This window comes from Coregonus lavaretus (assembly GCF_964263955.1).
Source record: "Coregonus lavaretus genome assembly, contig: HAP1_SCAFFOLD_2957, whole genome shotgun sequence".
NCBI classification, from domain to species: Eukaryota; Metazoa; Chordata; class Actinopteri; order Salmoniformes; family Salmonidae; genus Coregonus; species Coregonus lavaretus.
In genome coordinates, this window is record NW_028157471.1 from 13,840 (window position 1) to 40,501 (window position 26,662).

At 44.9% G+C, this 26,662-nt stretch overlaps 1 protein-coding gene across 2 annotated transcripts; it reads left to right on the forward strand.

The window, feature by feature from the left end:
* Positions 1-841: 841 nt before the first annotated feature.
* Positions 842-21,086, forward strand: LOC311125404 (SUN domain-containing ossification factor-like). Of its 2 annotated transcripts, XM_084199448.1 has the most exons (22): positions 842-1,083; positions 6,051-6,165; positions 6,320-6,487; positions 6,845-7,227; positions 7,565-7,706; positions 7,874-7,985; positions 8,088-8,212; positions 8,324-8,391; positions 9,578-9,685; positions 9,989-10,094; positions 10,486-10,506; positions 12,527-12,582; positions 13,285-13,367; positions 13,716-13,781; positions 14,007-14,148; positions 15,073-16,584; positions 16,742-16,829; positions 17,068-17,172; positions 17,430-17,590; positions 18,181-18,272; positions 18,889-18,944; positions 19,113-21,086. In XM_084199448.1, exons 1-22 carry the CDS (start codon positions 1,022-1,024, stop codon positions 19,548-19,550), a joined length of 4,209 nt encoding a protein of 1,402 aa, XP_084055574.1. In that variant the 5' UTR covers positions 842-1,021; the 3' UTR covers positions 19,551-21,086. The 2 variants fall into 2 exon arrangements, with proteins under 2 accessions (XP_084055574.1, XP_084055575.1); XM_084199449.1 differs by lacking the exon at positions 10,486-10,506.
* Positions 21,087-26,662: the final 5,576 nt, after the last annotated feature.

A 26,662-nucleotide genomic window follows, 5' to 3' on the forward strand; every position in this document is an offset into this window, starting at 1 on the left:
GTAGAGAGGTGGCTGGCCTGAGGGCACACACTTAAGGTGTTGTGAAATCTGTTGTGAAATGTATTGTAATCTTTTTTAAGTTGATTTGTTTAACACTTTTTTGGTTACTACATGATTCCATATGTGTTATTTCATAGTTTTGATGTCTTCACTATTATTCTACAATGTAGAAAATAGTAAAAGTAAAGAAAAACACTGGAATGAGTAGGTTTGTCCAAACTTTGGACTGGTACTGTAACTGCCTTAATTTTGCTGGACCCCAGGAAGCGTAGCTGCTGCCTTGGCATCAGCTAATGGGGATTCTTAATAAATACAAATACAAACTATTTTTTCAGCTAAAATTAAATCAAATTGTATTTGTCACATGCGCTGAATACAACAGGTGTAGGTAGACCTTACAGTGGAATGCTTACTTACAAGCTCTTTCCCAAAGATGCAGAGTTAAATAAGAAAAATAAAAAAGAACACATGACAAATAGACGCACAAGAATTAAGCTATACAAGGAGTATATAAAAGAGTACCAATACCTCCAACTCATCAATTAGTCATTTGCCAATTTCCTGTAAATTCCCATTCACATATCCAGTAATCAAACAGTGTTTTTTAAAATTTAATTTTAATTAAAACAGTCATATTTTACACTCATTTGTGTCATAGTTTATAATCATAGTATGGGAATTTGAGCGCGACACACTGGTACCCCACATTTCTTAAACATCTATATGAACTTTACTGCGCAACAACGTTGCTGCGTTTTCATTGGACAGAGCGGGGGAAGCGGCGATTGATACAGCTATCAGGTTGGCGGTGCGCAAGGTCTCCAATGCCAGTGGATTTGACAGGAGCCAACAGTTCAACACAACACCACATTCAGGAAACTATAAGTTATGTGTCGGACCTGTAACTTGTAGTAGAAGTTAGACATATCTACGTTGAGTTAAAACATACAACTGTTGAATAACGACAGTATTGATACATGTTTTGGTAAACGGCGATAATGTTGGTCCAGGCTGCGGGAGGATGATGAAGAAGAGACTGTGGCGAGTCATGTCAGTGTGCCTACTTGTGTTATTACTGTGTTGGTAAGTTTTAGCTATACGGTACTTTTCATTTTCATAACAAGGAAGGTGTTTTACCTCACTAGCTAACTATGTACGTTAGCCAAAACATGTTGGAAGAGATGCTACAATAACGAGAACTACGGCAAGCATAACGTTAACTAGCTTGCTAGCCAGGTTAGCCTAACCTAACGTTAGCTAGCTAAGTTACTTGCTAACGTGGCTAAGAGTTAGATAGCGAACGTTAGCCAGCTAGCTAGCGTTAGCCAGCTGGTAGTAGCGTTGGCTAGCTCAGTGAAATGCAGCTTGTCTTTCAACAATTCATATTGTTATGCCTCAGCATGCCTCTCATTCCATCTCCATTGCCAGAAAGTGGAGTATAGGACCCTAATAGTAACTTAACTAGCTAAATAAACAATATCTCTATCATACTGAATAGGAGGTTAAAGAATGAATCGAGACAAAAGCCTGCACTGCACACTATTGCCGAGTTGTTGGACGGCCTGTATTGAAGTCTAATATGTTCTGTGAGTCACATAATACACTTTCCCTCAACTGACAGTCACGGATTTGACTCTACAGCTCTTGAAGGGATTACAGCCTACTTAGTCACTCAGCTAGCAGGCTCGCTGCTTTTAGGTCCTGACCCTTGACTGTAAATCCTTCATCACCACAGTTATGAGGGTCCATCCAGAGGTGATGAAGGATCTAGGATGGGCTTAATGGAGAGGAATGCACCTGGTTTACTGTAACGGCACACATGAACGCTACATTCATGCTCAGACAGAGATTCCAAAAGCCTGAAGACCTTTCGAGGAAAGTGAGTCCTTATGAACCAGTTGCTTCTTGGCCCTTAAACAAATTATGGAATGTGTAGCACTAGTCCGACTCAGCGAGATGATGATGATGCACAAAGTAAACACAATAGTGCAGGGGATTGACATTAAGGTCTGAAAATCACTCGCCCATGGCATTGGGCAAGTCAGGATCAGGAGTATTTTTTGGTTGGCCGAAAATGATGATCACTTGCCCGAAAAGTTGGCTAGCTATTTACAACTACACACGGGACGAACTAGAAATACCAGACTACTGGAATTATTTGAATTTTGGTTATCTGTAAAAACAAATCGGCAATAAGGCAACACTTAATTTCCACAACAACTAAGAGTGTTGAAACTTCTCAGCTGTTTTGATCCCGTAGCTATCAAGTTGTAGCAGCGTGAAGTGCACATGCGCAGATACTCGGTTTGAGAGTAAAGTCTTGCATCCTGCTCATTTGCGGTGCTGCTCGTTGCAACGTCATCTCGCTGAGTCTACTTTTAAATATACCTGGCCTAGGCTGTAATTTTGGCCACGCAGTAGTGTAAACTCATGAATGAGCTAAGCATCTGAAAAGTACCTAGTTAGGTGCAATGTAATGTGTAAACCTCCCCCTGAACTTTGTACTGCTATGATATGACATATTGATGGCTATCTCCTTCCTCAGACTGCGGTGTTGGAGGCTACCCCTCCTTGATATTTTACTCAGGCATGAAGGAGTATAATTGACAGTTCCACCCCCGGATGCAAATGTAACTTTCTCAATGCCCTTTATCCTGAAGTGTGCACTTGTTCACTTCCCTTCAAGGATCCGAAAGAGGAATGTCCACTTCAGGATTAAAGATATAATCAGGCGGAGGGTGTGTTTATGCTCAGGGAAGAGTGCTCAGTCACAATCACACCTTGGGTGTATGACAGTAAATGAGTCATAGAATGTGCGAGTTAGGCTGCTACTCCCTTATCTTGTTACTCATAACTTAGCACTATAATTAGTATGTGTCGGTAGAGGGAATTGAGCCAAAATCTGCCATCTAGCACTGGTCCCTGTACTCACATGATCATATTACGTTGGCCTACATTTTATTCTTATTTATACTACCGGTAGTACTTCTAGGCTTGGGTGATATACCATTTATACCGTATACCAGGGTATTTCGAAATACCGACGGTATGATTTTCAATACCGTTTTTTGGGGGTGGGTGAGGGCTACGCCACTGCTTATAACTAACTATAAGTAAAAGCTGCAATATGTAACTTTTTTGGAGACCAAATTCACATAAAATTGTGACTTATAGATCTGTCATTCTCATTGAAAGCAAGTCTAAGAAGCTGTAGATCTGTTCTATGTGCACTATTTCTATGCTTCCCATTCTTTACTTTGGGTTTGTACGCCAGCTTCATACAGCTGAAAATACAAAATTTTTGGTTATAGAAAACATATTTCACAGAGGTTTAGATGGTACAATGTTTATCTACACTATACAGTATATATATACTGTATATGTAAAGCATTCCAGGTGAAGCTGGTTGAGAGAATGCCAAGAGTGTGCAAAGCTGTCATCAAGGCAAAGGGTGGCTACTTTGAAGAATCTCAAATGTAAAATACATTTTGATTTGTTTAACACTTTTTTGGTTACTACATGATTCATATGTGTTATTTCATAGTTTTGATGTCTTCACTATTATTCTACAATGTAGAAAATAGTAAAAATAAAGAAAATCCCTTGAATGAGTAGGTGTGTCCAAACTTTTGACTGGTACTGTATATAAACCAAAAAAGTGTTAAACAAATCAAAATATATTTTATATTTTAGATTCTTCAAATAGCAACCCTTTGCCTTGATGACAGCTTTGCACACTCTTTGCAGTCTCTCAACCAGCTTCACCTGGAATGCTTTTCCAACAGTCTTGAAGGAGTTCCCACATATGCTGAGCACTTGTTGCTGCTTTTCCTTCACTCTGCCGTCCGACCCATCCCAAACCATCTCAATTGGGTTGAGATCGGGGGATTGTGGAGGCCAGGTCATCTGATGCAGCACTCCATCACTCTCCTTCTTGGTAAAATCGCCCTTACACAGCCTGGAGGTGTGTTGGGTCATTAACCTGTTGAAAAACAAATGATAGTCCCATTAAGCCCAAACCAGATGGGATGGCGTATTGCTGCAGAATGCTGTGGTAGCCATGCTGGTTAAGTGTGCCTTGAATTCTAAATAAATCACAGACCAAAGCACCCCCACACCATAACACCTCCTCCATGCTTTACGGTGGGAACTACACATGCAGAGATCATCCGTTCACCCACACCGCGTCTCACAAAGACACGGCGGTTGGAACCAAAAATCTCCAATTTGGACTCCAGACCAAAGGACATATTTCCACCGGTCTAATGTCTATTGCTCGTGTTTCTTGGCCCAAGCAGGTCTCTTCTTCTTATTGGTGTCCTTTAGTAGTTGTTTCTTTGCAGCAATTCGACCATGAAGGCCTGATTCACACAGTCTCCTCTGAACAGTTGATGTTGAGATGTGTCTGTGACTTGAACTCTGTGAAGCATTTATTTGGGCTGCAATTTCTGAGGCTGGTAACTCTAATGAACGTATCCTAAGTCTGGGTATTCCATTCCTGTGGCGGTCCTCATGAGAGCCAGTTTCATCATAGTGATTGATGGTTTTTGCGACTGCACTTGAAGAAACTTTCAAAGTTCTTGAAATTTTCCGTATTGACTGTCCTTCATGTCTTAAAGTAATGATGAACTGTCATTTCTCTTTTCTTATTTGAGCTGTTCTTGCCATAATATGGACTTGGTCTTTTACCAAATAAGGTTATCTTCGGTATACCCCCCTACTTTGTCACAGCACAACTGATTGGCTCAAACGCATTAAGAAGGAAAGAAATTCCACAAATTAACTATTAAGAAGGCACACCTGTTAATTGAAATGTGTTATTTCATAGTTTATGTCTTCACTATTATTCTACAATGTAAAAAATAGTAAAAATGAAGAAAAACCCTTGAATGAGTAGGTGTGTCCAACCTTTTGACTGGTAGTGTATATCATTATTATTTGTTATAATTATAGCGCCCCTTGTGTGCACTTCCAATAATACCGTATACCCTGGTGTGGTACAGAAACGGTATGACGGTATGAAAATCTGGATACCGCCCAACCCTAAGTACTACTACTTATTCTAACTATGACTCATAATTAAAATTCCTCAGACTTGTAGGGATGTAGGCTAGGCTAATGGTTTTGATTACATTTGACTATATTTGGCAAGTAGGCCTACTTTTGCTTTACTGCCTAGTTTCTTTCAACTGCCTATTGTTAAAGTGGCCACACACTCTAATACATAATTTGTCGTCCAACGAAACCACCATGGCTCCTTAGGGGTTACATTAAGGCTGTTGGATCTGAATTAAACGTTAAATAAACACCCTACAGCTTACAGTATTTGTGTCTTACCAGACTCCAGTGGCCAAGCCTAGTAGACTACTTACCCTATAAACCTCACTACTAGACAATAGACTTGTTGTGAAGCACTTTGACACTGGAGCTTAACACAAGGACCTCTGTCCCCGGTAGGAATGTGACATTGTTGTGAGTGGAACTATTTAAAGTCTTGTCATGGCTGACCGGCGATCTCTGTTGTTCCGTACCAAGATTAACAAGACCGCTGTGACATTGACTTGTCCATTTCCCTGACACACTGTCAGACTGTCAGCAGACAGTGGCATGCGGTTGTTATTTTCCCTGTGCAGCCACATGGCATAAGGTTTTGACTTTGACCTCCCGCCTCCAGCCTGGCCTGCCCCCCACAGTGATAAGATAGTGTGTCTCTCTCACAGTGTGTCAGCTACCTGGTCGTTCCCATATCGCCTCTCTCAGCTCTGAAACTGCTGGGCAGCAGCTCCCTCTGTTTGATTATGACTCATTCATTGATTATCTGAAATAGAGTTGTTTTCCTTTTGGTCAAGGCTTGTCCTTGTTGGAACGGTAAACATAGTGACACTAGGTTACAGGATATTGCCACACCTTAACAGCATTAGGGTACATTTAATCTCAATTCAGATAGTAAACTGAAATTCCAATTCCACTTTTCCCATTGCTCTCACTCTCACTCTGCCAGCCCCTTGCCTAAATTAATAACACTGATGTCTTCTTCTATGTTATCTCAGGCACCCCACTAAATATGTTGGCTGCACAGAGCAGTCCCCAGAGGCTCAGACCCTGACTGTGCCTGCACAGGACAGCAGTCCGAAGGAAGATCCAGGCGACAGGTCCCATCACAAGGTACATCACCTGCTTCACCTGTTTGGACCATACGTTTCTATGATGCCTTTTGTTACCGACCTAGTATAACATATCAACAACTCTCTTGTTGATATGAAACTCGTTTCTTTAATGTTGGATACGATAACTGTTTACTTCCTGTCCTGTACATCAGGATGTTGTTCAGTTAGAGGATGGCTGGGGGCCACAGTATGTCCAGCACCTATCTGAAGAGGAGGTGCTGCCAGATGGAGAGGAGGTGGACATACAGCAGCAGGGCCTAGCAGAGGAGGAGGGGGCGGGGACTCCAGGCACAGAGGTGGAGGACAAGGAGCATGTACAGGTATTTGTGTTTTGTTTATGTTTTTATTTGGATCCCCATTTAGCTGTTACAGTTGCGATCCACTCCTCCTGGGGTCCAAAAGGTACAGGTACTGCAGTGATGAATCATAAGAAGTAGACCTGAAGAACTACTCCACCCTGGCTTACTTACTGTATGTGAAGCGGATGTCTCTTTCTTTAGTTCATGAGCAAATTGAGACTTGGATACACGCCACTAGACTTATTGACCAAACCTATTGATATCTTTGTATCATAAAATGTTGTACAACACATACGGCACAGGCATGTGGGTGGTTGTCGTGGGCCATCAATATTAAGTTCTGTGTTTTACTGATAGTGCAGTGATAATGTTTTCCAGACGTTGGACCTGGACGATCCTGAGAAGGAGCCAGAGACAGCAGAACCAGAGGCCGAGCCAGAGACAGCAGAACTAGAGGCAGAGCCAGACGCTGAGCAGCCACCTCCAGAGGCCGTTGTCACCCAAGAGCAGCAGCCAACCCCCACCTCTGATCTATTCCCTCCATCCTCTGCCATTGCCCTCAACCCTGTCACTGAAGAGCCCTCCATGACCCATGGCTCATCCTCTAGTGTACCAGAGGATACTGTGTCTGATGTCCCTGTATTGGACTTCAGCGATACTGATCTGGCCACAGACGACTGTGAAGCTGGAGAAACCAACCCCTTTGATGAATCCTGGACCTGCGTGAGTAGCGAGTCCAAGATCCAGGACCAGAGTACCAGGTATTGTGACGCGGAAAGGAACATGGACGTTTTTGCCTGTTGTAAACAAGCTAGCTTGCTAACGTCATGTAGAATATTTAAGTCTTGTGAAAGCAAAAAGTATTTTGTAGAATTCTCACAAACGGTCCAGGAAACCGAACCAGGGAGTTGAATTTCATATGTGAAAACTCCCTAACCTTACCTGAGGCCTGAACTTGTGTTAGCTCCCAGAGAGCTAATGGCTTTAGCACAACAGGCTAACAGAGTCAAGTGGCGCACAGGAGGCTCCGGTTCGAACCCAGTTGTTTTACCTAGTGTTTGAATGTAGGCTCTCTTTTTCTATTGTCTCCCTCTGTAGTCTTCCTGTTGTCCTGGAGAAACTTAACAATGCTCTAGGAAAGGGCACCAAGACCGACATAGACCACCCTCAGGTCCAGGCAGGTCAGGCCTCAGCGGGACTGGCTCAGGGGGCCAACACCTCCCACATGCTCAAAGAACTGGTAGAGATACACCAACATTTGTTGCACAGCAATACTGTTTTCTGATACTGATAGTCCCAAAAGTGCAAACTCCAAGCTTAGTCAAGCCCACCTCAAATGCTTGAGTATTTTACGATTAAAGTAGGTATTTGAACCAGGTCTGATGTACTGTTGACTGCTGTTGGTAGAGCTCACACATCGCCAAGGAGAAGGATCCCAATGTGGCAACTAAGGATGCGGAGGACATCCCCACCTTTGACGAGTGGAAGAAGAAAATTATGGAGGTGGAAAAAGAGAAGAGTAAGATAGATGGTGTTCCTGGCCTGTCTCAGTTACTCACTCACTCATTCACTCACTCACTCACTCACTCGTTTTGATTTAAAACGGTATTTCTCTTCATAGCTTTGGCCACTCACATCTCCACCAATGGCGGCTCCCACACTGTAAAAAAGGCGCAGAAGAACTTCAACAACTATGCCTCGGTGGAGTGTGGGGCCAAGATCCTGGGTTCTAACCTAGAGGCTAAGGTATCTATTTCAAACTGTCACCCTCCAAACCCATCTATATATTCAGTTGAAACTACTGATTTTAATAGCTAGTTTTGCATATTTTGATGGAAGGATCTTGTTTTCTTTCAGAGCACTTCAGCCATATTAATGGAAAGCATGGATCATTACATGTTAAATCCCTGCAGCAACAAGATCTGGTGAGTGTGTGTGTGTGTGCGCGCATGTTTGGAGATCCCTCTCTCTTGCCCCTTCTCTCTCTCTCTCTCTCGCCCTCACCCTTTCTCTCTCTCTCGCCCTCTCGCCCCTTCTCTCGCCCTCTCGCCCCTTCTCTCTCTCTCGCCCCTTCTATCTCTTGCCCTCTTGCCCCTTCTCTCTCTCTCTTGCCCCTTCTCTCTCTCTCTCGCCCCTTCTCTCTCTCTCTCTCTCTCTCGCCCCTTCTCTCTCTCGCCCCTTCTCTCTCTCTCGACCCTTCTCTCTCTCGCCCCTTCTCTCTCTCTCACCCCTTCTCTCTCACTCTTGCCCCTTATCTCTCTCTCTCTCTCTCTCTCTCTCTCTCTCGCCCTCTCACCCCTTCTCTCTCTCTCGCCCCTTCTCTCTCTCTCTCGCCCCTTCTCTCTGTCTCTCGCCCCGTCTCTCTCTCTCTCGCCCCTTCTCTCTCTCTCTCTCTCGCCCCGTCTCTCTCTCTCTCGCCCCTTCTCTCTCTCGCCCCTTCTCTTTCTCGCCCCTTCTCTTTCTCGCCCGCCCTTCTCCCTCTCGCCCCTTCTCCCTCTCCCCTTCTCTCTCTCGCCCCTTCTCTCTCTCTCGCCCCTTCTCGCCCTCTCGCCCCTCTCTCGCCCTCTCGCCCCTTCTCCCTCTCTCGCCCGCCCCTTCTCCCTCTCTCTCTCGCCCGCCCCTTCTCCCTCTCTCTCTCTCGCCCGCCCCTTCTCCCTCTCTCTCGCCTGCCCCTTCTCCCTCTCTCTCTCGCCTGCCCCTTCTCCCTCTCTCTCTCGCCTGCCCCTTCTCCCTCTCTCTCTCGCCCGCCCCTTCTCCCTCTCTCGCCCGCCCCTTCTCTCTATCGCCCCTTCTCTCTCTCTCCCTCTCGCCCCTTCTCTCTCGCCCTCTCGCCCCTTCTCTCTCTCTCGCCCCTTCTCTCTCTCTCACGCCCTCTCGCCCCTTCTCTCTCTCTCTCGCCCTCTCGCCCCTTCTCTCTCTCTCTCTCCCCTTCTCTCTCTCTCTCTCTCTCTCGCCCCTTCTCTCTCTCACCCCTACTCTCTCTCGCCCCTTCTCTCTCTCTCTCTCTCTCTCTCTCTCTCTCTCTCTCTCTCTCTCTCTCTCTCTCTCTCTCTCTCTCTCTCTCTCTCTCTCCTCTCTCCTCTCTCCTCTCTCTCTCTCTTTCTCTCTCAGGTTCATCATCGAGCTGTGTGATCCCATCCAGGTGAAGCAGTTGGACATCGCTAACTTTGAGCTCTTCTCTTCCACACCCAAAGACTTCCTGGTCTCCATCAGTGACAGGTTTGATTTTTAGCCATAGACCTGGGGCATATTCATTAAGGCACGCATGGAAAATGTTTTAAACCATTTAGAAACTGAAACGAAAATGAGTGCTGTTATTGTCCAGATAGTCTCTCCCTGTTTCAGTCAGTTTTCTTATTTTTGGTGCCAAATGAACACAACCCCAATGGGAATATCTCGTTTTGATATCTTTCAAACTGTCATTTGATGCTGAACATCATACATGTTACTAAAACAGTCAGTACTACTGCACTAATAAGGATTGATCAATAGGTTGAATGTTGTTGGATGATGCTCCCTCAGGTACCCGACCAACAAGTGGGTGAAGTTGGGCACGTTTCATGCTCGGGACGAGCGCACTGTTCAGAGTTTCCCTCTGGACGAGCATCTGTATGCCAAATATGTCAAGGTGTGTATGGCATCCTCCTGCTCCTTCTGTTATCTACCCCCTCCTTTACTCCCATTCTATTCATCCAGGTCTCTCTTGGGAAAGAGGTATTCTGACAAATAAAATCAAGACTAGAGTATCCCCCGCTTTACTCTGTTATGGCCCTCTCCTTAACCAGTGGGTCATACTCAAATCCTGCTGGGCTGTGTGTGTTTTTGTGCTGGTCCTCTTCTAGAGTAATGTTTTACAAATGTACAAAACATTTTAGTCTTTATCATCTTTAAACTGATGCTTCTGTACCTCTTCTCTGAGGAGCGGAGCAGGAACCAGCATTCATCCATTTGTCCTATTTTAAATGCATGTATGCTTCTTGTAATTACTTGTTTCTCTTCCTTTGTTTCTCCTGCTTCAGATGTTCACCAAGTACATAAAGGTTAGCCTATTTCTCTCTTAGAGGTGGTTGGTCTGTGGAGGAGCATGTAGAGGGTTGGAGGGAAGGGAAGGGCTTTGGTGTTACAATGCTAACAGTAGGAGAAGCTTGCTAACTGATCAGCACTAGCTTACACAAAATCCTTCTATCTAGACAAAGCCACTGAACATATCTCTGTAATCATTTATCATTCATCTAGTCATGTCAGTCATGAGAATACCATGTCATTTTGACTGTAGAGATTTTGACTGTAGAGAAGCCCATTCTTTAAAGCGCAACTTCTCTGATAGAAAACGGCCTATGTGGCATCGATATTAGTCAGACACATTTATTTTAGTGTCAAAGTTGACTACAAAGTGTAAATAGGATACATTTTGTTCATAAAGTCAGTCTCGTCCAAAACTGTATTTTGTAAGTGAGTTCGTCATGACTTGAGGGTTGGGTTTTGAGTTCAACAACGCTCACTTGCCTTTTTCTTGAGTTATCTTAGATTCATTCAGACTATTTTCAGGAAGTAATACTGGCTTTGTTCCTATGGTGTCTCATGGGGGACAAACTGCCACGTCGAACCATATCCCGAAGACTGAAATCTTGATTTTTATTAATGAGCAACAGAGAAACACATGCGGAATCGGTGCATTCAGTCGCTCTTTAAGTGTGTAGGGCAAGGCGGTTCATCACAGCTTCAGAGTGTTCTATACAGTGCATTCGGAAAGTATTCAGACCCCTTGACGTTTTCCACATTTTGTTACGTTACAACCTTATTCTAAAATTGATTAAATTGTCCCCCCCCCCCCCTCATCAATCTACACACAATACCCCATAATGACAAAGCAAAAAAATAATAATCTGATATCACATTTACATAAGTATTCAGACCCTTTACTCAGTACTTCACCATAGGGATGGTGCCAGGTTTCCTCCAGACATGACGCTTGTCATTCAGGCCAATGAGTTCAATCTTGGTTTCATCAGACCAGAGAGTCTTGTTTCTCATGGTCTAAGAGTCATTTTGGTGCCTTTTAGCAAACTCCAAGTGGGCTGTCATGTGTCTTTTACTGAGGAGTGGCTTCTGTCTGGCCACTCTACCATAAAGGCCTGAGTGGTGGAGTGCTGCAGAGATGGTTGTCCTTCTGGAAGGTTCTCCCATCTCCACAGAGGAACTCTGGAGCTCTGTCAGAGTGACCATCGAGTTCTTGGTCACCTCCCTGACCAAGGCCCTTCTTCCCGATTGCTCAGTTTGGCCGGGAGGCCAGCTCTAGGAAGTGTCTTGGTGGTTCCAAACTTCTTCATTTAAGAATGATGGAGGCCACTGTGTTCTTGGGGACCTTCAATGCTGCAGACATTTTTTGGTACCCTTTCCCAGATCTGTGCCTTGACACAATCCTGTCTCGGAGCTCTACGGACAATTCCTTCGACCTCATGGCTTGGTTTTTGCTCTGACATGCACTGTCAACTGTGGGACCTTATATAGACAGGTGTGTGCCTTTCCAAATCATGCCCAATCAATTGAATTTACCACAGGTGGACTCCAATCAAGTTGTAGAAACATCTCAAGGATGATCAATGGAAACAGGATGCACCTGAGCTCAATTTTGAGTCTCATAGCAAAGGGTCTGAATACTTATGTAAATAAGGTATCTGTTTTTTATTTTTAATATATTTGCTAAAATTTCTAAAAACCTGTTTTCGCTTTGTCATTATGGGGTATTGTATGTAAATTGAATAAGGCTGTAACTTAACAAAATGTGGAAAAAGGGAAGGGGTCTGAATACTCTCCGAAAGCACTGTATATCTGTAATAGCTTGTCGCTGACCAGCCAGACAGTCATCAATGTTAACAACAACTAACTTCTTCAATTAGACTATTTGTCAATAACAATTTAACCACCGGCCAAATCATACTGTAGCTTTGCAAAATGTTAATATTGCAACATGATTATTATCGTTGAGAGTGTAGAACAGTCCCACCATGCACTGATGCCTGTCTCATGGATGTAAATGATGTCTGTGTTTCATCACAGGTGGAGCTGGTCTCTCACCATGGATCCGAACACTTCTGCCCTCTCAGTCTCATAAGGTAGGCAATGAATGGAAAAAGACTGAGTTAATAGAATTTTTACAGTCATTGAGAAAAAAACACAGATAATCAGAAGATAACGTTGAGCTTTTTAATCATCAATTTACCGAATCCACAGGTATTTGAAGTCATATTTGCCAATCGATAACCAGCAAGTAGATGTAGATAGTGGGGCGATGTTATATAATAGTGTACGAGTGGTGATACGTTTACCCCATGTCGCCCCTCATGAACCAGTTGGTGAGGGTGAGCTGAGGGGACTCTTGCATCTGGAGCTGCTAGTATTCTCTTTCTCTCTCTCTCTCTCTCACGCCACAAAAATAAGCTGCCTTGTGTCGGGGGCACTGGGAGGCACCTCTGGCAGTCAGAGTTTGCAGAACATTTTGTCTTCAAAAAGTAAAGCTAGCCACTCGCTTAACATGCATTTTCTCCTACAGAGGCATTAATGGTTATAAAACAAAAAGACAGCTACAACATAATGTACCAAAGCCAACTACTACGGTCCATATGGGCTCAAATACGAATTAATTTGTAGTATTTGCTCAATTCCAGTTTGACGTTAGATTGCTTAACATTAAGGAGTTTAAGGATATCTTAGCTATCATTCGACCTACCTGGTATGTTATTATGGACTCCTGGTGTATCTCTGTCTGCCCTCAGGTGACTGCTAGACAGTATAACAGGTCTTCCTTTCTGTTGAAGGGTTTTTGGAACGAGTATGGTGGAGGAGTATGAGGAGATCGCTGACCCCCTGGACAGACCAGACGACCAGGATGATGACCTCGGTGAGAGGAGAGCCTCCTATTCTTCTATAGTAGCTGAAATACTTGTCAATATTTCTCTCAACCATCACGGTCATAAGCATATACATTTAATTTCTCTGGTCATAGATATCCGACAGTGAATGCATGATAAGATAAGACTCATTCATCAATATACATTAACATGTTGTTACAAGTACACAGCAACATTTTCACCTTATGAGGAGACTAGATGCAATATAGTGTGAACATGCAAAGTCCTGAAGTACTATTATACAGGTTAATGTCATTTGTACCTCTCACCTTTGAACTGTTTGGATATTGTTCCTGATGAGTGTCATGTTATCTCTGCTGTGTGTGTGTGACCTTCAGATTATCCTCCTGGATACGTTCCTGCAGAGGATAAGGCTTCAAATGACCTCATAGGATCAGCCAAGGGTGAGTTACACACATACAGCCAAATAAATATCCCATTACACCAGTCTCACAAATATGGTTTCATCCTGCGTATAAGTGTATTTGAGACTCACAGGGTTCGCACCCCTCTTAGTATTGAAAAAATGTGATCTGTCATACCTGCGTCTGTAAACCCTTTGTGATGCCTATGTGGGGAGGGATTCAGTGACTGGTATAAGTATTCACTCATGGGCTGTCTTGTTCCAGATGTCATTCTGAACATGGTGAACAACATTAAAGTCAACGTGCTGGGGGGAGGACCAGGGGAAGGGAACTTCTCAGGCCAGACAGTGAACCTGACTATCATTACACCATCTGACCCTGACACCACCACCACCCTCAGCCCAGTGTAAGTACCAGCCAACCAGTCACCTTTTCACCTAGTCTTTAACTTGATATAGATCTACAATAATGTCAGACATCTTTTCATTTAAACTGATGAAGTGTTGTTTATTTTTTTAAGTCTGACAGCAATGGCATTTACTAGAGTATATTAGAAGTCAGTTAAATGGGATAGCTTGTGATTCCTATTATAATATATTACATTTCTGTCAGGGCCTGCAGGTTACCGTGCTTGAATGTGCATAATTGGTCTTCTTTTGTAGCTGTAGGAGCTTAACTCTCTGCTGTCTCTCTGCTGTCTCTCTGCTGTCTCTCTCTGTCTCTCTGCTGTCTCTCTGCTGTCTCTCTCTGTCTCTCTGCTGTCTCTCTGCTGTCTCTCTGCTGTCTCTGTCCCTCTCTGTCTCTCTGCTGTCTCTCTGCTGTCTCTCTGCTGTCTCTCTCTGTCTCTCTGCTGTCTCTCTGCTGTATCTCTGCTATCTCTCTCTGTCTCTCTGCTGTCTCTCTGCTGTCTCTCTCTGTCTCTCTGCTGTCTCTCTGCTGTCTCTCTCTGTCTCTCTGCTGTCTCTCTCTCTCCCTCTCTGTCTCTCTCTGTCTCTCTTCTGTCTCTCTGCTGTCTCTCTCTGTCTCTGCTGTCTCTCTGCTGTCTCTATCTGGCTATATTCTGTCTCTCTGCTGTCTCTCTGCTGTCTCTCTCTGGCTATATTCTGTCTCTCTGCTGTCTCTCTGCTGTCTCTGTTATCTCTCTGCTTTCTCTCCGCTGTCTCTCTGCTGTCTCTCTGCTGTCTATCTCTCTCTGTCTCTCTGTCTCCCTGTCTCCCTGTCTCTCTGTCTCCCTGTCTCTCTGTCTCTCTGTCTCCCTGTCTCTCTGTCTCTCTGTCTCTCTGTCTCTCTGTCTCTCTGTCTCCCTGTTTCTCTGTCTCTCTGTTCTCAGGCCTGACACTGTAGAGGTGCAGCAGCCTAAAGTAACAGAGGTCCCTGATGTCACTACCACAGAAGCCCCTACTCCAGACACCCCTGCCACAGAGGAACCCAAACCAGAAGTCCCTACTCCAGACACCCCTGCCACAGAGGAACCCAAACCAGAAGCCCCTACTCCAGACACCCCTGCCACAGAGGAACCCAAACCAGAAGCCCCTACTCCAGACACCCCTGCCACAGAGGAACCCAAACCAGAGCATATATCTGAAGAGGAGCAGGTAGTCACTCCTATAAAGGAGGAGGTCCAGTCTATAGTCACCATGCTGGAAGAGGATGGGAGGGAGAGAGAGGAGCACCATTGCCCTGGCCATCGACAGCAAGAAAGCCTTGACTACTGTGGCCTGTCTTCCTCCTCCTCTTGCTCCTGCTCAGCCTCCCTCCAGGAGTACCTCCTCCACCAGTGTTCCGTTCAGAGGAACTACACCAGCCAGGAGAGGGTGCCAGAGGCTACACCAGCTCCAGTCACCCCCACCACCCCGTCACAGATGCCCATCTCCCCCACGGCCACCCAGACCCCCCAGCAGCCCCACACTCAGGGGGAACAGCCCCAGGAGAGAGAGACCAGCTCTGCCCCGGGAGAGAGGAGAGCCAGGCCCACTGACACCCCACCACACTTTCCATGGGTTGAGACTGAGGCAGTGGGAGAGGTAGAGCCCAGTATGGAGCTGCCCCACCTAGAGCCCAGCCAGACCTCCACCCTGCCCAGACCCAGCTCCACCGACACCTCCAGCTCTGCCACCAGACCCACCACTCCCGTGGAGCCTCCACACCAGGCCTCCTCCAAAGACCTGCCCGGGCAGAAGCACCCCGTCACTGGGGCAGAGAAGAGCCAGGAGGTGCAGCAGGAGGAGAACAGGCAGCCTGCTCCCACTGTCGCCACCACCACCTCCAGCTCCAGTGGCCTAGTGGAGCAGAGCTGGGGAACCCCTGTCGAGGAGAGGCACTGTCCGGAGGTTCAGCCTGCAGAACAAGACAACATCCAGGTCATTCACCAACCACACGTGGCTGATCCACTCCCCCCTCCCCTCCCCACTACCTCCACCCCCACAGAGCAGCAGCAGCCTCCGGGATCCCCTCCTAAACCAGCGGGTGCTGGCGGCGGCAACACTACTCCTGAGGAGCCCAACTCTGTCCCTGTCGTGGTCATAACGGAGCCCCCCTCACATGGCCAGGGCCAGGCCGTCGCCACGGAAACCAAGGGGGAGGCGGAGCTTGTGGAGGACATCCTTTTCACCTCGTCGCCCAATGGCAACAGGCAGCAGCTGCCTCGCCCCACCTCTCCTTCCCCTTTAGACTTCTACGCAGAGCTCCACAACACCACGGACCAGGGGAATGGGAACGCGAACCCGATGCACGGCTCCACCAGTCAGAAGGAGTCTGTGTTCATGAGGCTCAACAACCGTATCAAGGCCCTGGAGATGAACATGTCGCTGAGCGGACGCTACCTAGAGCAACTCAGCCAGAGGTACGGGGGCCTCAGGGATTCATGGATGGCCATTGGCCGATTATTGAGCACCATCCAGCTGGTTTTATTAACTGTCAAATGTCAGACATATTGGAACTAGAGTTAGTCAATTCAAGTTTTAGATGGTGATACTGATACTTTGTCTGTTTTGTTGAAGGTACCGAAGGCAGATGGAAGAGATGCAGAGGGCTTTCAACCAAACCATCATCAAACTGCAGAACACATCCAGGATAGCAGAGGAGCAGGTGGGGAGTGGAGGGTGACATACAGTGTGTTTGTGTAGAATGTTACATACTGCGTAGTCTATCTTAAGATGGAGTCTCAGGCGGGTTTCGCACAGTTTTGGCCTTTTAAGTAATGAGGATGCCAAGGCTGTCATCTAATCACTCACAATTGAAGGGAAGCTGTGATTGGCAATGTATGGGAATGTGGCTTGTGAGAGTTTGTGATTGGCCAGCTCAAAAGTTTCCCATCTCCCTATAGGACCAGAGACAGACGGAGTCCATCCAGTCGTTGCAGGGCCAGCTGGAGGACATCACACAGCTGGTGCTCAACCTGTCCATCAGAGTCAGCCAGCTGCAGAGCCAGGTAGATACTACATCATTTCAACCCTATTGAATACAGCAGGTTTGGGGTCAATTACATTTCAGCTCAGTCAGTGTGGTAAGTAAACTAAAGTCCTATTCCTCATTGCTTTTCAACGAGGAAGTTTGCCACCTGAATTGACATGGAATTGAACCCAACCCTGGAATGCAGCAGTAAAATGTATAAAATATTTATTTAAACCCCTTTCCAGTCACACCACATGGCTGCAGTGTGCTAACTTGGCCCTGTCTATGTTGTAGGTGTCGGACAGGCAGAGCTACCTCCTGCTGTGCCTGGTGTTGTGTTTGTTCCTGGGCCTGCTGCTGTGTGCCCAGCACTGTCGCATGTCTGCCATGGAGCCTCCCTCCACAGACCCAGAGCCTCCTATACCCAAGAGCTACAGCTACTGCAGCCCAGAGAGGTAACTACACACATCCTCTCCTTCTGCCCCACTAGGGGGAACACAAGTGGTTGTGCTTATGTACTGTTTATGAATGGGTTATGCATGGGTTATGAATGTGTTATGAAGTCCTTATATAGGTACCCTTCAATTGGTGTTACCACATCTCATTCAAGGGATACCACACACTCACCTGCACAATATTGTTGACATACATGAAGTGTCATCAGGATTCTGTGTTTAAAGTAACTGTCCAGTGTTTCCAGATTTCTGTGAAATATGACTTATAATGAATTACAATATGAGTGAAATAGTTTTCCTTCCCAAAATGGTTTAATTAAGTATGTTAAAAAGCAGCTTTTCTGTGTGGAATGGTGTGGGCGTATACTGGTCATTAAAAATATTAATGCGAGTAGACCTCTGATTGGCCAGCTCATCATCCTCTGAGGAAATAGCAAGCATTTTTGTGTGTTTTTTTTTCTCCAATTGATGCCTTGGCCACATAGGAGTATAGGATGAGTCAACAACATTATTTGGGTATGAGTTAACAATATTTTCACTAGACAGTTACTTTAAGTCGGAGTCTAATTCATCCCGTCTCCTCCACTCAGGCTTTTCTCTGAATATGAAGACATGAGCTTGAAGAGACGAGCCTCATATCCTCTCCTGCACTCTGATTCCTTTCAGTTACCCACTACTGAAGGCAAGTTTACTTATGACTATGTCTGTGTATGTGTGTGTGGAGGAGTGTGTACGTCCTTCTGATTCCTCATTCTAAGGTTTAGGTTTGTGGTAGCCCATTCATAGATGCTATCTACCTTTAGCGGCTGTCTATTCATGAAGGTATCTTCTGGCTGGGGGAGTTTTGTTAAGAGCCGTGACCCGCGGTCTGAACATTAACACGCATCGCTTGCGGTACGATTTTGGAAACATAAGGAACGCATCTTTCATATCAGCGAAAGAACTGGGTTAGGGTTCCACACGGCCATATTTCCATGTTACAGTGCTTGTTTACGGAAGACAGAGGCGACCACCTGTGCTCATTAGCTATCTAGCATGCTCGAACACCTGTGTGTTGGGATTGTAGTTCACATGGTCCCACCGGTAAGCGGTGCTTATAGCTGAGAACCCTTGGGATAAGGCAGAATGCCTTGTTAATGCCTTGGGCTCTCGAGAGCAAGGTTTGTGGTTGCTGTTGGAATTGTTGCCTATAAATATAACTTGTCTTTGGGTCTTGTTTGTTTTGCTGATTGATAATATTGTTTCACAAATAGTTTTTTAAATTTATTTTGCTTACTATTTTCTCCTTGTGCTCGCAGGTCCAGAGTCACTGCAAACTGTTGAACCAATGAATTTTCCCCCAGCTAATAAAAAGGTATGGATGGAACAGTGTCCCTATCTCAAGGACATTCTCAACTCTCTCTCACATACTCAGAGTATAACTGTATCATGAACATGATCTCTCCTCATCGCCAACCTCAACAAGTAAAATCTCTCTCCTCAACCCTTCCACCCTCTGTCCCCAACCCTTCTCCCTCTGCAGAAGAACCGCAGTAAGATGAAGACCGTGGAGCCCCTGAAGTGCACCGCTTTCTGTGCTCCTTTGCTTGCTAACGGCCGCGCCCCTCGTGGCACCATGGACCCTACACCCTGCACGGGGCATCTCAGCCACCCTGCCTTCAGGGACCCCCCCTTTGAGGGCAGCTCAGAGGGCTCCTCCCAGTCAGACGAGCCCTCTTTCTGTGGCCTCGCTGCTACCTCCTGCACGCGCCTCTGTGACGGTCTGCCCCCGCCCAGGAGCAGGGCAGCGAAGCGGGCATTCAAGCGGCGCAGCTCCAAGCCTGGGTGCGGGGTGGTGGATCTCCTGCAGACCCCGCGGAGAGACGGGAGCGAAGCTACACCCACCATCCTCACCCTGCAGGATCACATCGGGGGGGGGAAGGAGCTAGCTGCAGGGAGGCTAGGAGTGACGGCGCTCTGAGGTCCTGTCTGACCCAAATTGCTCCAGCAAACAGACTCTGGAACACTCATTCTCTGAAAGGAGGGTTGTTGTTATCCCTGTATACTTAGGAGGCTTTAAGCTAGGACACAAATTAGACAATCCCTCTTCTTCCACCTCCTAACCGGTATGTTATGTTCTATTCATGTTCTCTGTCAGGCTCTTTTGTTATGAGGTTAATAGTGGCAACCTTAAAAGATAAGTAAACTTTATTTTTAACCAAATCTGTATTTTGGATGTAAATGGCATGTTCTAGAATAAAACATGAACAAAAGCTCTAAAAACACCTAAATACATATTTTAGAAACACAACTTGTGAAATTGTCTTTCCGAATTTTATCTGTAACGTTATATATTTGCTTTTGTGCGACTCAAGCAGTTTCCCCTATCCATCTGTGCTTCTTCTCCGTGTAGCCTGAGCATGGGCTACACAGAGAAGTATTGCTTGAGTCGCACAATATGTAATATAACGTTGCGAATAAAGTTTGGAGTGACAAAATGTCATGTGTACAACATCTAAAGACCTGCATCACTATACTGAGAGCGTTGCCATTTCTAAAAGGAAGTATTTGGGTGATTTTTGAGCTTTTGTTTAACTTTATCCACACCCTGGCACTGCACAACGAGCAGGAGGAAGTCTATCGCTGGTTGGGGTAAGTTTATCAAAAACAAGTGAAATCGCAAAAAAGTCTGGGCACTTCTATAATATGCCATTACATCCAAAATACAGATTTGGTAAAAAATATTGTAACTTCTCCTTTAAAAGGTGCACTATGTAACAATCAAACCTGCAAATAGCAAAAAAGTCTGGGCACTTCTATAATACGCCATTACATCCAAAATACAGATTTGGTTAAAAATATTGTAACTTCTCCTTTAAAAGGTGCACTATGTAACAATCAAACCTGCAAATAGCCGAGTGGCGCAGCGGTCTAAGGCACTGCATCTCAGTGCTTGAGGCGTCACTACAGACCCCCTGGTTCGATTCCAGGCTGTATCACAACTGGCCGTGATTGGGAGTCCCATAGGGCGGCGCACAATTGGCCCAGCGTCGTCCGGGTTTGGCCGGTGTAAGCCGTCATTGTAAATAAGAATTTGTTCTTAACTGACTTGCCTAGTTAAATAAAGGTAAAATATTTTAAATTATAAAATTGCCAATGTCAATGGCTAAAGGAATAAAATACCATGAGAGGAACAGCTAAGTTAGAAGTTGCTTTTACCAATGAGTGGCCAGTCTAGCCAAATTCAGTTCATAGAAACAGCAGGTTCTTCCTGTATCAAGATTGGTTCTCATTTTCTGAAGTTGAAAACATTTATTATATTAGGGATAAGCTATTTGATCACAGTAAAAGTCCAGCAACACCTGCTATGACCTAGCTTTTTGTTCAAACTTGTTTTGTATTTTAGGGACTAGTGAGTTTTTTGGACCATGGTTTTATGGACACACCTGAAATTTCATGCAAATGTCACTTAAATATGAATCGGGAATAAATACAGGTTGAGACTTTTCTACTATTACGTTGGGGACTTTTATTAAACATTTTCCCTAAAATGCTGTGACCCGGAAGTGACATGCTAATGTGGGTGACAACAGAGATGGAAGAGGAAGCGAGACGGCCCACTCCCTCATTTTTTTGGTTACATTAGTCAATAAACTAAGCAGGCCAGACCCAGCTGCTATTGCATTGGTGTCTATGGGAGAACCACGCCGTTAAGTAGACCGGAACTGACATTTTCTTTTAAATTGTAAACAGCCTGAGTGAACTATCTTCATGACAAGAAGCCTGGTGTTACAGGTGTTGTTTACAGAGCTAGCTAGTCTACTACTGCGCAAAAAAACTTGACTGCAGCCAGGTGTTCTTCAGTCAGCACGCCGGTAACATTTCAATGTGTAGTACCTGGATGCTGCAGTAAAAATTTGACTTTACACCGTTTTCCCAAAAATGAAGAGCTCAGACGTCAAATCAAATGTTATTGGTCTCACACATATTTAGCAGATGTTATTGCGGGTGTAGCGAAATGCTTGTGTTCCTAGCTCCAACAGTGCGGTAGTATCAAACAAATCACAACAATACACAAATCTAAAAGTAAAAGAATGGAATTAAGAAATATATTAAAATTAGGACGAGCAATGTCGGAGTGGCATTGACTAAATACAGTTGAATAGAATACAGTATATACATATGAGATGAGTAAAGCAGTATGTAAACATTATTAAAGTGACTAGTGTTCCATTATTAAAGTGGCCAGTGATTCCATGTCTATGTATATAGGGCAGCAGCCTCTAAGGTGCAGGGTTGAGTAGCCAGGTGGTAGCCGGCTAGTGATGGCTATTTAACAGTCTGATGGCCTTGAGATAGAAGCTGTTTTTCAGTCTCTCGGTCGCAGCTTTGATGCACCTGTACTGACCTCACCTTCTGGATGATAGCGGGGTGAACAGGCCGTGGCTCGGGTGGTTGATGTCCTTGATGATCTTTTTGGCCTTCCTGTGACATCGGGTGCTGTAGTTGTCCTGGAGGGCAGGCAGTGTGCCCCCGGTGATGCGTTGGGCAGACCGTACCACCCTCTGGAGAGCCCTGCAGTTGCGGGCGGTGCAGTTGCCGTACCAGGCGGTGATACAGGATGCTCTCAATTGTGCATCTGTAAAAGTTTCTGAGGGTCTTAAGGGTCAAGCCAAATTTCTTCAGCCTCCTGAATTAGTGGCTGCTCTTGATTTCGGATTGACAGGCTGCACCTACACTGAACAAAAATATAAATGCAACATGTAAAGTGATGGTCTTATGTTTCATGAGCTGAAATAGAAGATCTCCAAATTTTTCCATATGCAAAAGAACCAACGTATTTCTCTCAAATTTTGTGCACAAATTTGTTTACATCCCTGTTAGTGAACATTTCTCCTTTGCCAAAATAATCAATCCACCTGACAGGTGTGGCATATCAAGAAGCTGATTAAACAGCATGATCATTACACAGGTGCACCTTGTGCTGGGTACAATAAAAGGCCACTCTAAAATGTGCAGTTTTGTCACAACACAATGCCACCAATGTTTCAAGTTTTGAGGGAGTGTGCAATTGGCATGCTGACTGCAGGAATGCCCACCAGAGCTGAATTGAATGCTCATTTCGCTACCATAAGCCGCCTCCAACGTCATTTTAGAGACTTTGGCAGTACATCCAACCGGCCTCACAACCGCAGTCCACATGTAACCACGCCAGCCCGGGACCTCCACATCCAGCTTCTTCACCTGTGGGATCGTCTGAGACCAGCCACCCGGACAGCTGATGAAACTGAGGAATATTTATGTCTGTAATAAAGCCCTTTTGTGGGCAAAAAAACTCATTCTGATTGGCTGGGCCTGGCTCCCCAGGCCCACCCATGGCTGTGCCCCTGCCCAGTCATGTGAAATCCATAGATTAGGGCCTAATTTATTTATTTATATTAACTTGTAACTCAGTAAAATCGTTTAAATTGTTGCGTTTATATTTTTGTTCAGTATAAATCCCATTCATGTACTCCATAGGCGTAAACACATGCCGCATTCAAAACAACTGGGAACTATGAATAATACAGGTCAAATCATGACGTCAGTGATCTTCAGGTCAGAGCTCTAGAAAGAGGCCGGAGTTGGAATTCTGAGTTGGATGACCGTTTTTTTCCCTGGAGTTCACAGTCGTTTTGAACACGCAACAGTACAGACAGAACAACGTTAGTCATAAAACATATTTGGTAACAGTATCGACCTAGCTAGCAAATGCATTTTTTTCATCAAGATGGCCAACCGTTGTGTGGTAGCAAGGTGTGAGTATGCATAGATGGCCACGCAACGAAACATTAAGTAAAAAGTGGGATACATTTGTGAAAATTAGGCGACACCAGCACCAGCAGAGACCGAGCATTATCACGGGCTGTAGTGAGCATGGAAGTGAAAGAGCTACCTCTATGCTAACGTTAGCTAGCTGTAACTACCGCATTCAGCTCACTTGTTCCATTTAAATAACACTGCTAAAACTAACTCAATGTAGCTAAGGTAATGTGGCGACAAGATCATGACATGTAAACCTTGCACCAAGATCATGTCAAACTAAAATGGTTGTGATATATCCTCTCTAGCTAACTAATGTAGCTAATCTGTCCTGAGAACAGGTCGAGGCAGACCGTGCAAACCCTGGTGACCCCGGCCATGTTGAAGTTGGTTTGAGATTCTATATTCGCCAAGACATTCGGACCTTACACTTCAATAGCTTGCCAACGATTTGGGCTACATACCTCGGGTTAGGCTCTTTGTGAAGGAAAAAAGGTGTACAACATTGCACAGGTCTTATTTTCACCCAGCAATGGCATAGGCAGCCTGACACACGTCAATGCAACTGGTTATTGACCATCAGTAAGTGCATGGTCACCATATTACAATTTCAATAGCTCTTCAACCACGTGACTTAACAACCTCATTTCAACTGTCTATTATTCCTTGCATAAAGAGGCATGTTGCACACCCGTTTGGTTTTCCCATACAATTATTCAATAAAAAAAGTAAAAACAACTTAAAATTCAATAGCTCCTTGATCACATCAAATAGGCACCTCAAACCAACGTTATATTGTTCACAGGGTAGGGACACACATTGCACACCCTTTGGTTTCCCCTCAAGGCTCTTACACAATTACATATACATATTTGAAACTTCAGAATTTAATAGCTCTTCAACCACGTGACTAAGCAACCTCATTTCAACTTTGTATTCCTTTAAATAGAGGCATGTTGCACACACATTAGTTCGAATAAAACGATTCCTATATACAGTATGTTCGGAAAGACCCCTTGACTTTTTCCACGTTTTGTTACGTTACAGCCTTATTCTAAAATTGATGAAATTGTTTATTTCCCCTCATCAATCTACACACAATACCCCAAAATGATGAAGCAAAAACAGGTTTTTATAATTTTTGGGAAATGTATTAGAAATAAAAAACTGAAATATAACATTTACATAAGTATTCCGACACTTTACTCAGTACTTTGTTGAAGCACCTTTGGCAGCAATTACAGCCTTGAAGCTTCTTGGGTATAACGCTACAAGCTTGGCACGCCTGTATTTGGGGAGTTTCTCCCATTCTTCTCTGCAGATCCTCTCAAGCTCTGTCAGGTTGGATGGGGAGTGTCTCTGCACAGGTATTTTCAGGTATCTCCAGAGATGTTCGATTGGGTTCAAGTCCGGGCTCTGGCAGGGCCACTCAAGGACATTCAGAGACTTGTCCCGAAGCCACTCCTGCGTTGTCTTGGCTGTGTGCTTAGGGTCGTTGTCCTGTTGGAAGGTGAACCGTCGCCCCAGTCTGAGGTCCTGAGCGCTCTGGAGCAGGTTTTCATCAAGGATCTCTCTGTACTTTGCTCCGTTCATCTTTCCCATGAACCTTACTAGTGTCCCTGTCACTGAAAAACATCCCCACAGCATGATGCTGCCACCACCATGCTTCACCGTAGGGATGGTGCCAGGTTTCCTCCAGATGTGACGCTTGGCATTCAGGCCAAAGAGTTCAGGCCAATTTTGGTTTAATCAGACCAGAGAATCTTGTTTCTCATGGCCTGAGAGTCCATTAGGTGTCTTTTGGCAAACTTCAAACGGGCTGTCATGTGTATTTTACTGAGGAGTGGCTTCCGTCTGGCCACTCGACCATAAAGGCCTGATTGGTGGAGTGCTGCAGAGATGGTTGTCCTTCTGGAAGGTTCTCCCATGTCCACAGAGGAACTCTGGAGCTCTGTCAAAGTGACAATCGGGTTCTTGGTCACCTCCCCCGATTGTTCAGTTTGGCCGGGCGGCCAGCTCTAGGAAGAGTCTTGGTGGTTCCACACTTCTTCCATTTAAGAATGATGGAGGCCACTGTGTTCTTGGGGACCTTCAATGCTGCAGAAATGTTTTGGTCTCGACACAATCCTGTCTCGGAGATCTACGGACAATTCCTTCGAAAGATGGATATGTAATCTTCACTTCAACACTATTGACAGATAAATGTAACCTAATTTAACAATGACAACAAGATAACTAATGTAAAGCATACTGTGTCCATAATAAGTAAGTACAAGTATATAGGTTATAGGTTACTAAAATTACAGGAGGGGTGTTGGGGTTGGAAAGTAATAAAGGGAAATATATTCAAAAAAAGGTGTGTGTGTGTGTATATACACACTACCGTTCAAAAGTTTGGGGTCACTTAGAAATGTCCTTGTTTTTTAAAGAAAAGCAATTTTTTTGTCCATTTAAAATAACATCAAATTGATCAGAAATACAGTGTAGACATTGTTAATGTTGTAAATGGATATTGTAGCTGGAAACTGCTGATTTTTAATGGAATATCTACATGGGCGTACAGAGGCCCATTATCAGCAACCATCAGTCCTGCGTTCCAATGGCACGTTGTGTTTGCTAATCCAAGTTTATCCTTTGAAAAGGCTAATTGATCATTAGAAAACCCTTTTGCAATTATGTTAGCACAGCTGAAAACTGTTGTGCTGATTAAAGAAGCAATAAAACTGGCCTTCTTGAGACTAGTTGAGTATCTGGAGCATCAGCAATTGTGGGTTCGATTACAGGCTCAAAATGGCCAGAAACAAAGAACTTTCTTCTGAAACTCGTCAGTCTATTCTTGTTCTGAAAAATGAAGGCTATGCGAGAAATTGCCAAGAAACTGTAGATCACCAGTATCAACGTCAACAGTGAAGAGGCGACTCTGGGATGCTGACCTTCTAGGCAGAGTTGCAAAGAAAAAGCCATATCTCAGACTGGCCAATAAAAATAAAAGATTAAGATGGGCAGTCTGAGATATGGCTTTTTCTTTGCAACTCTGCCTAGAAGGTCAGGATCCCGGAGTCGCCTCTTCACTGTTGACGTTGAGACTGGTGTTTTGCGGGTACTATTTAATGAAGCTGCCAGTTGAGGACCTGTGAGGCGCCTGTTTCTCAAACTAGACACTAATGTATTTGTCCTCTTGCTCAGTTGTGCACCGGGGCCTCCCACTCCTCTTTCTATTCTGGTTAGAGCCAGTTTGCGCTGTTCTGTGAAGGGAGTAGTACACAGTGTTGTACGAGATCTTCAGTTTCA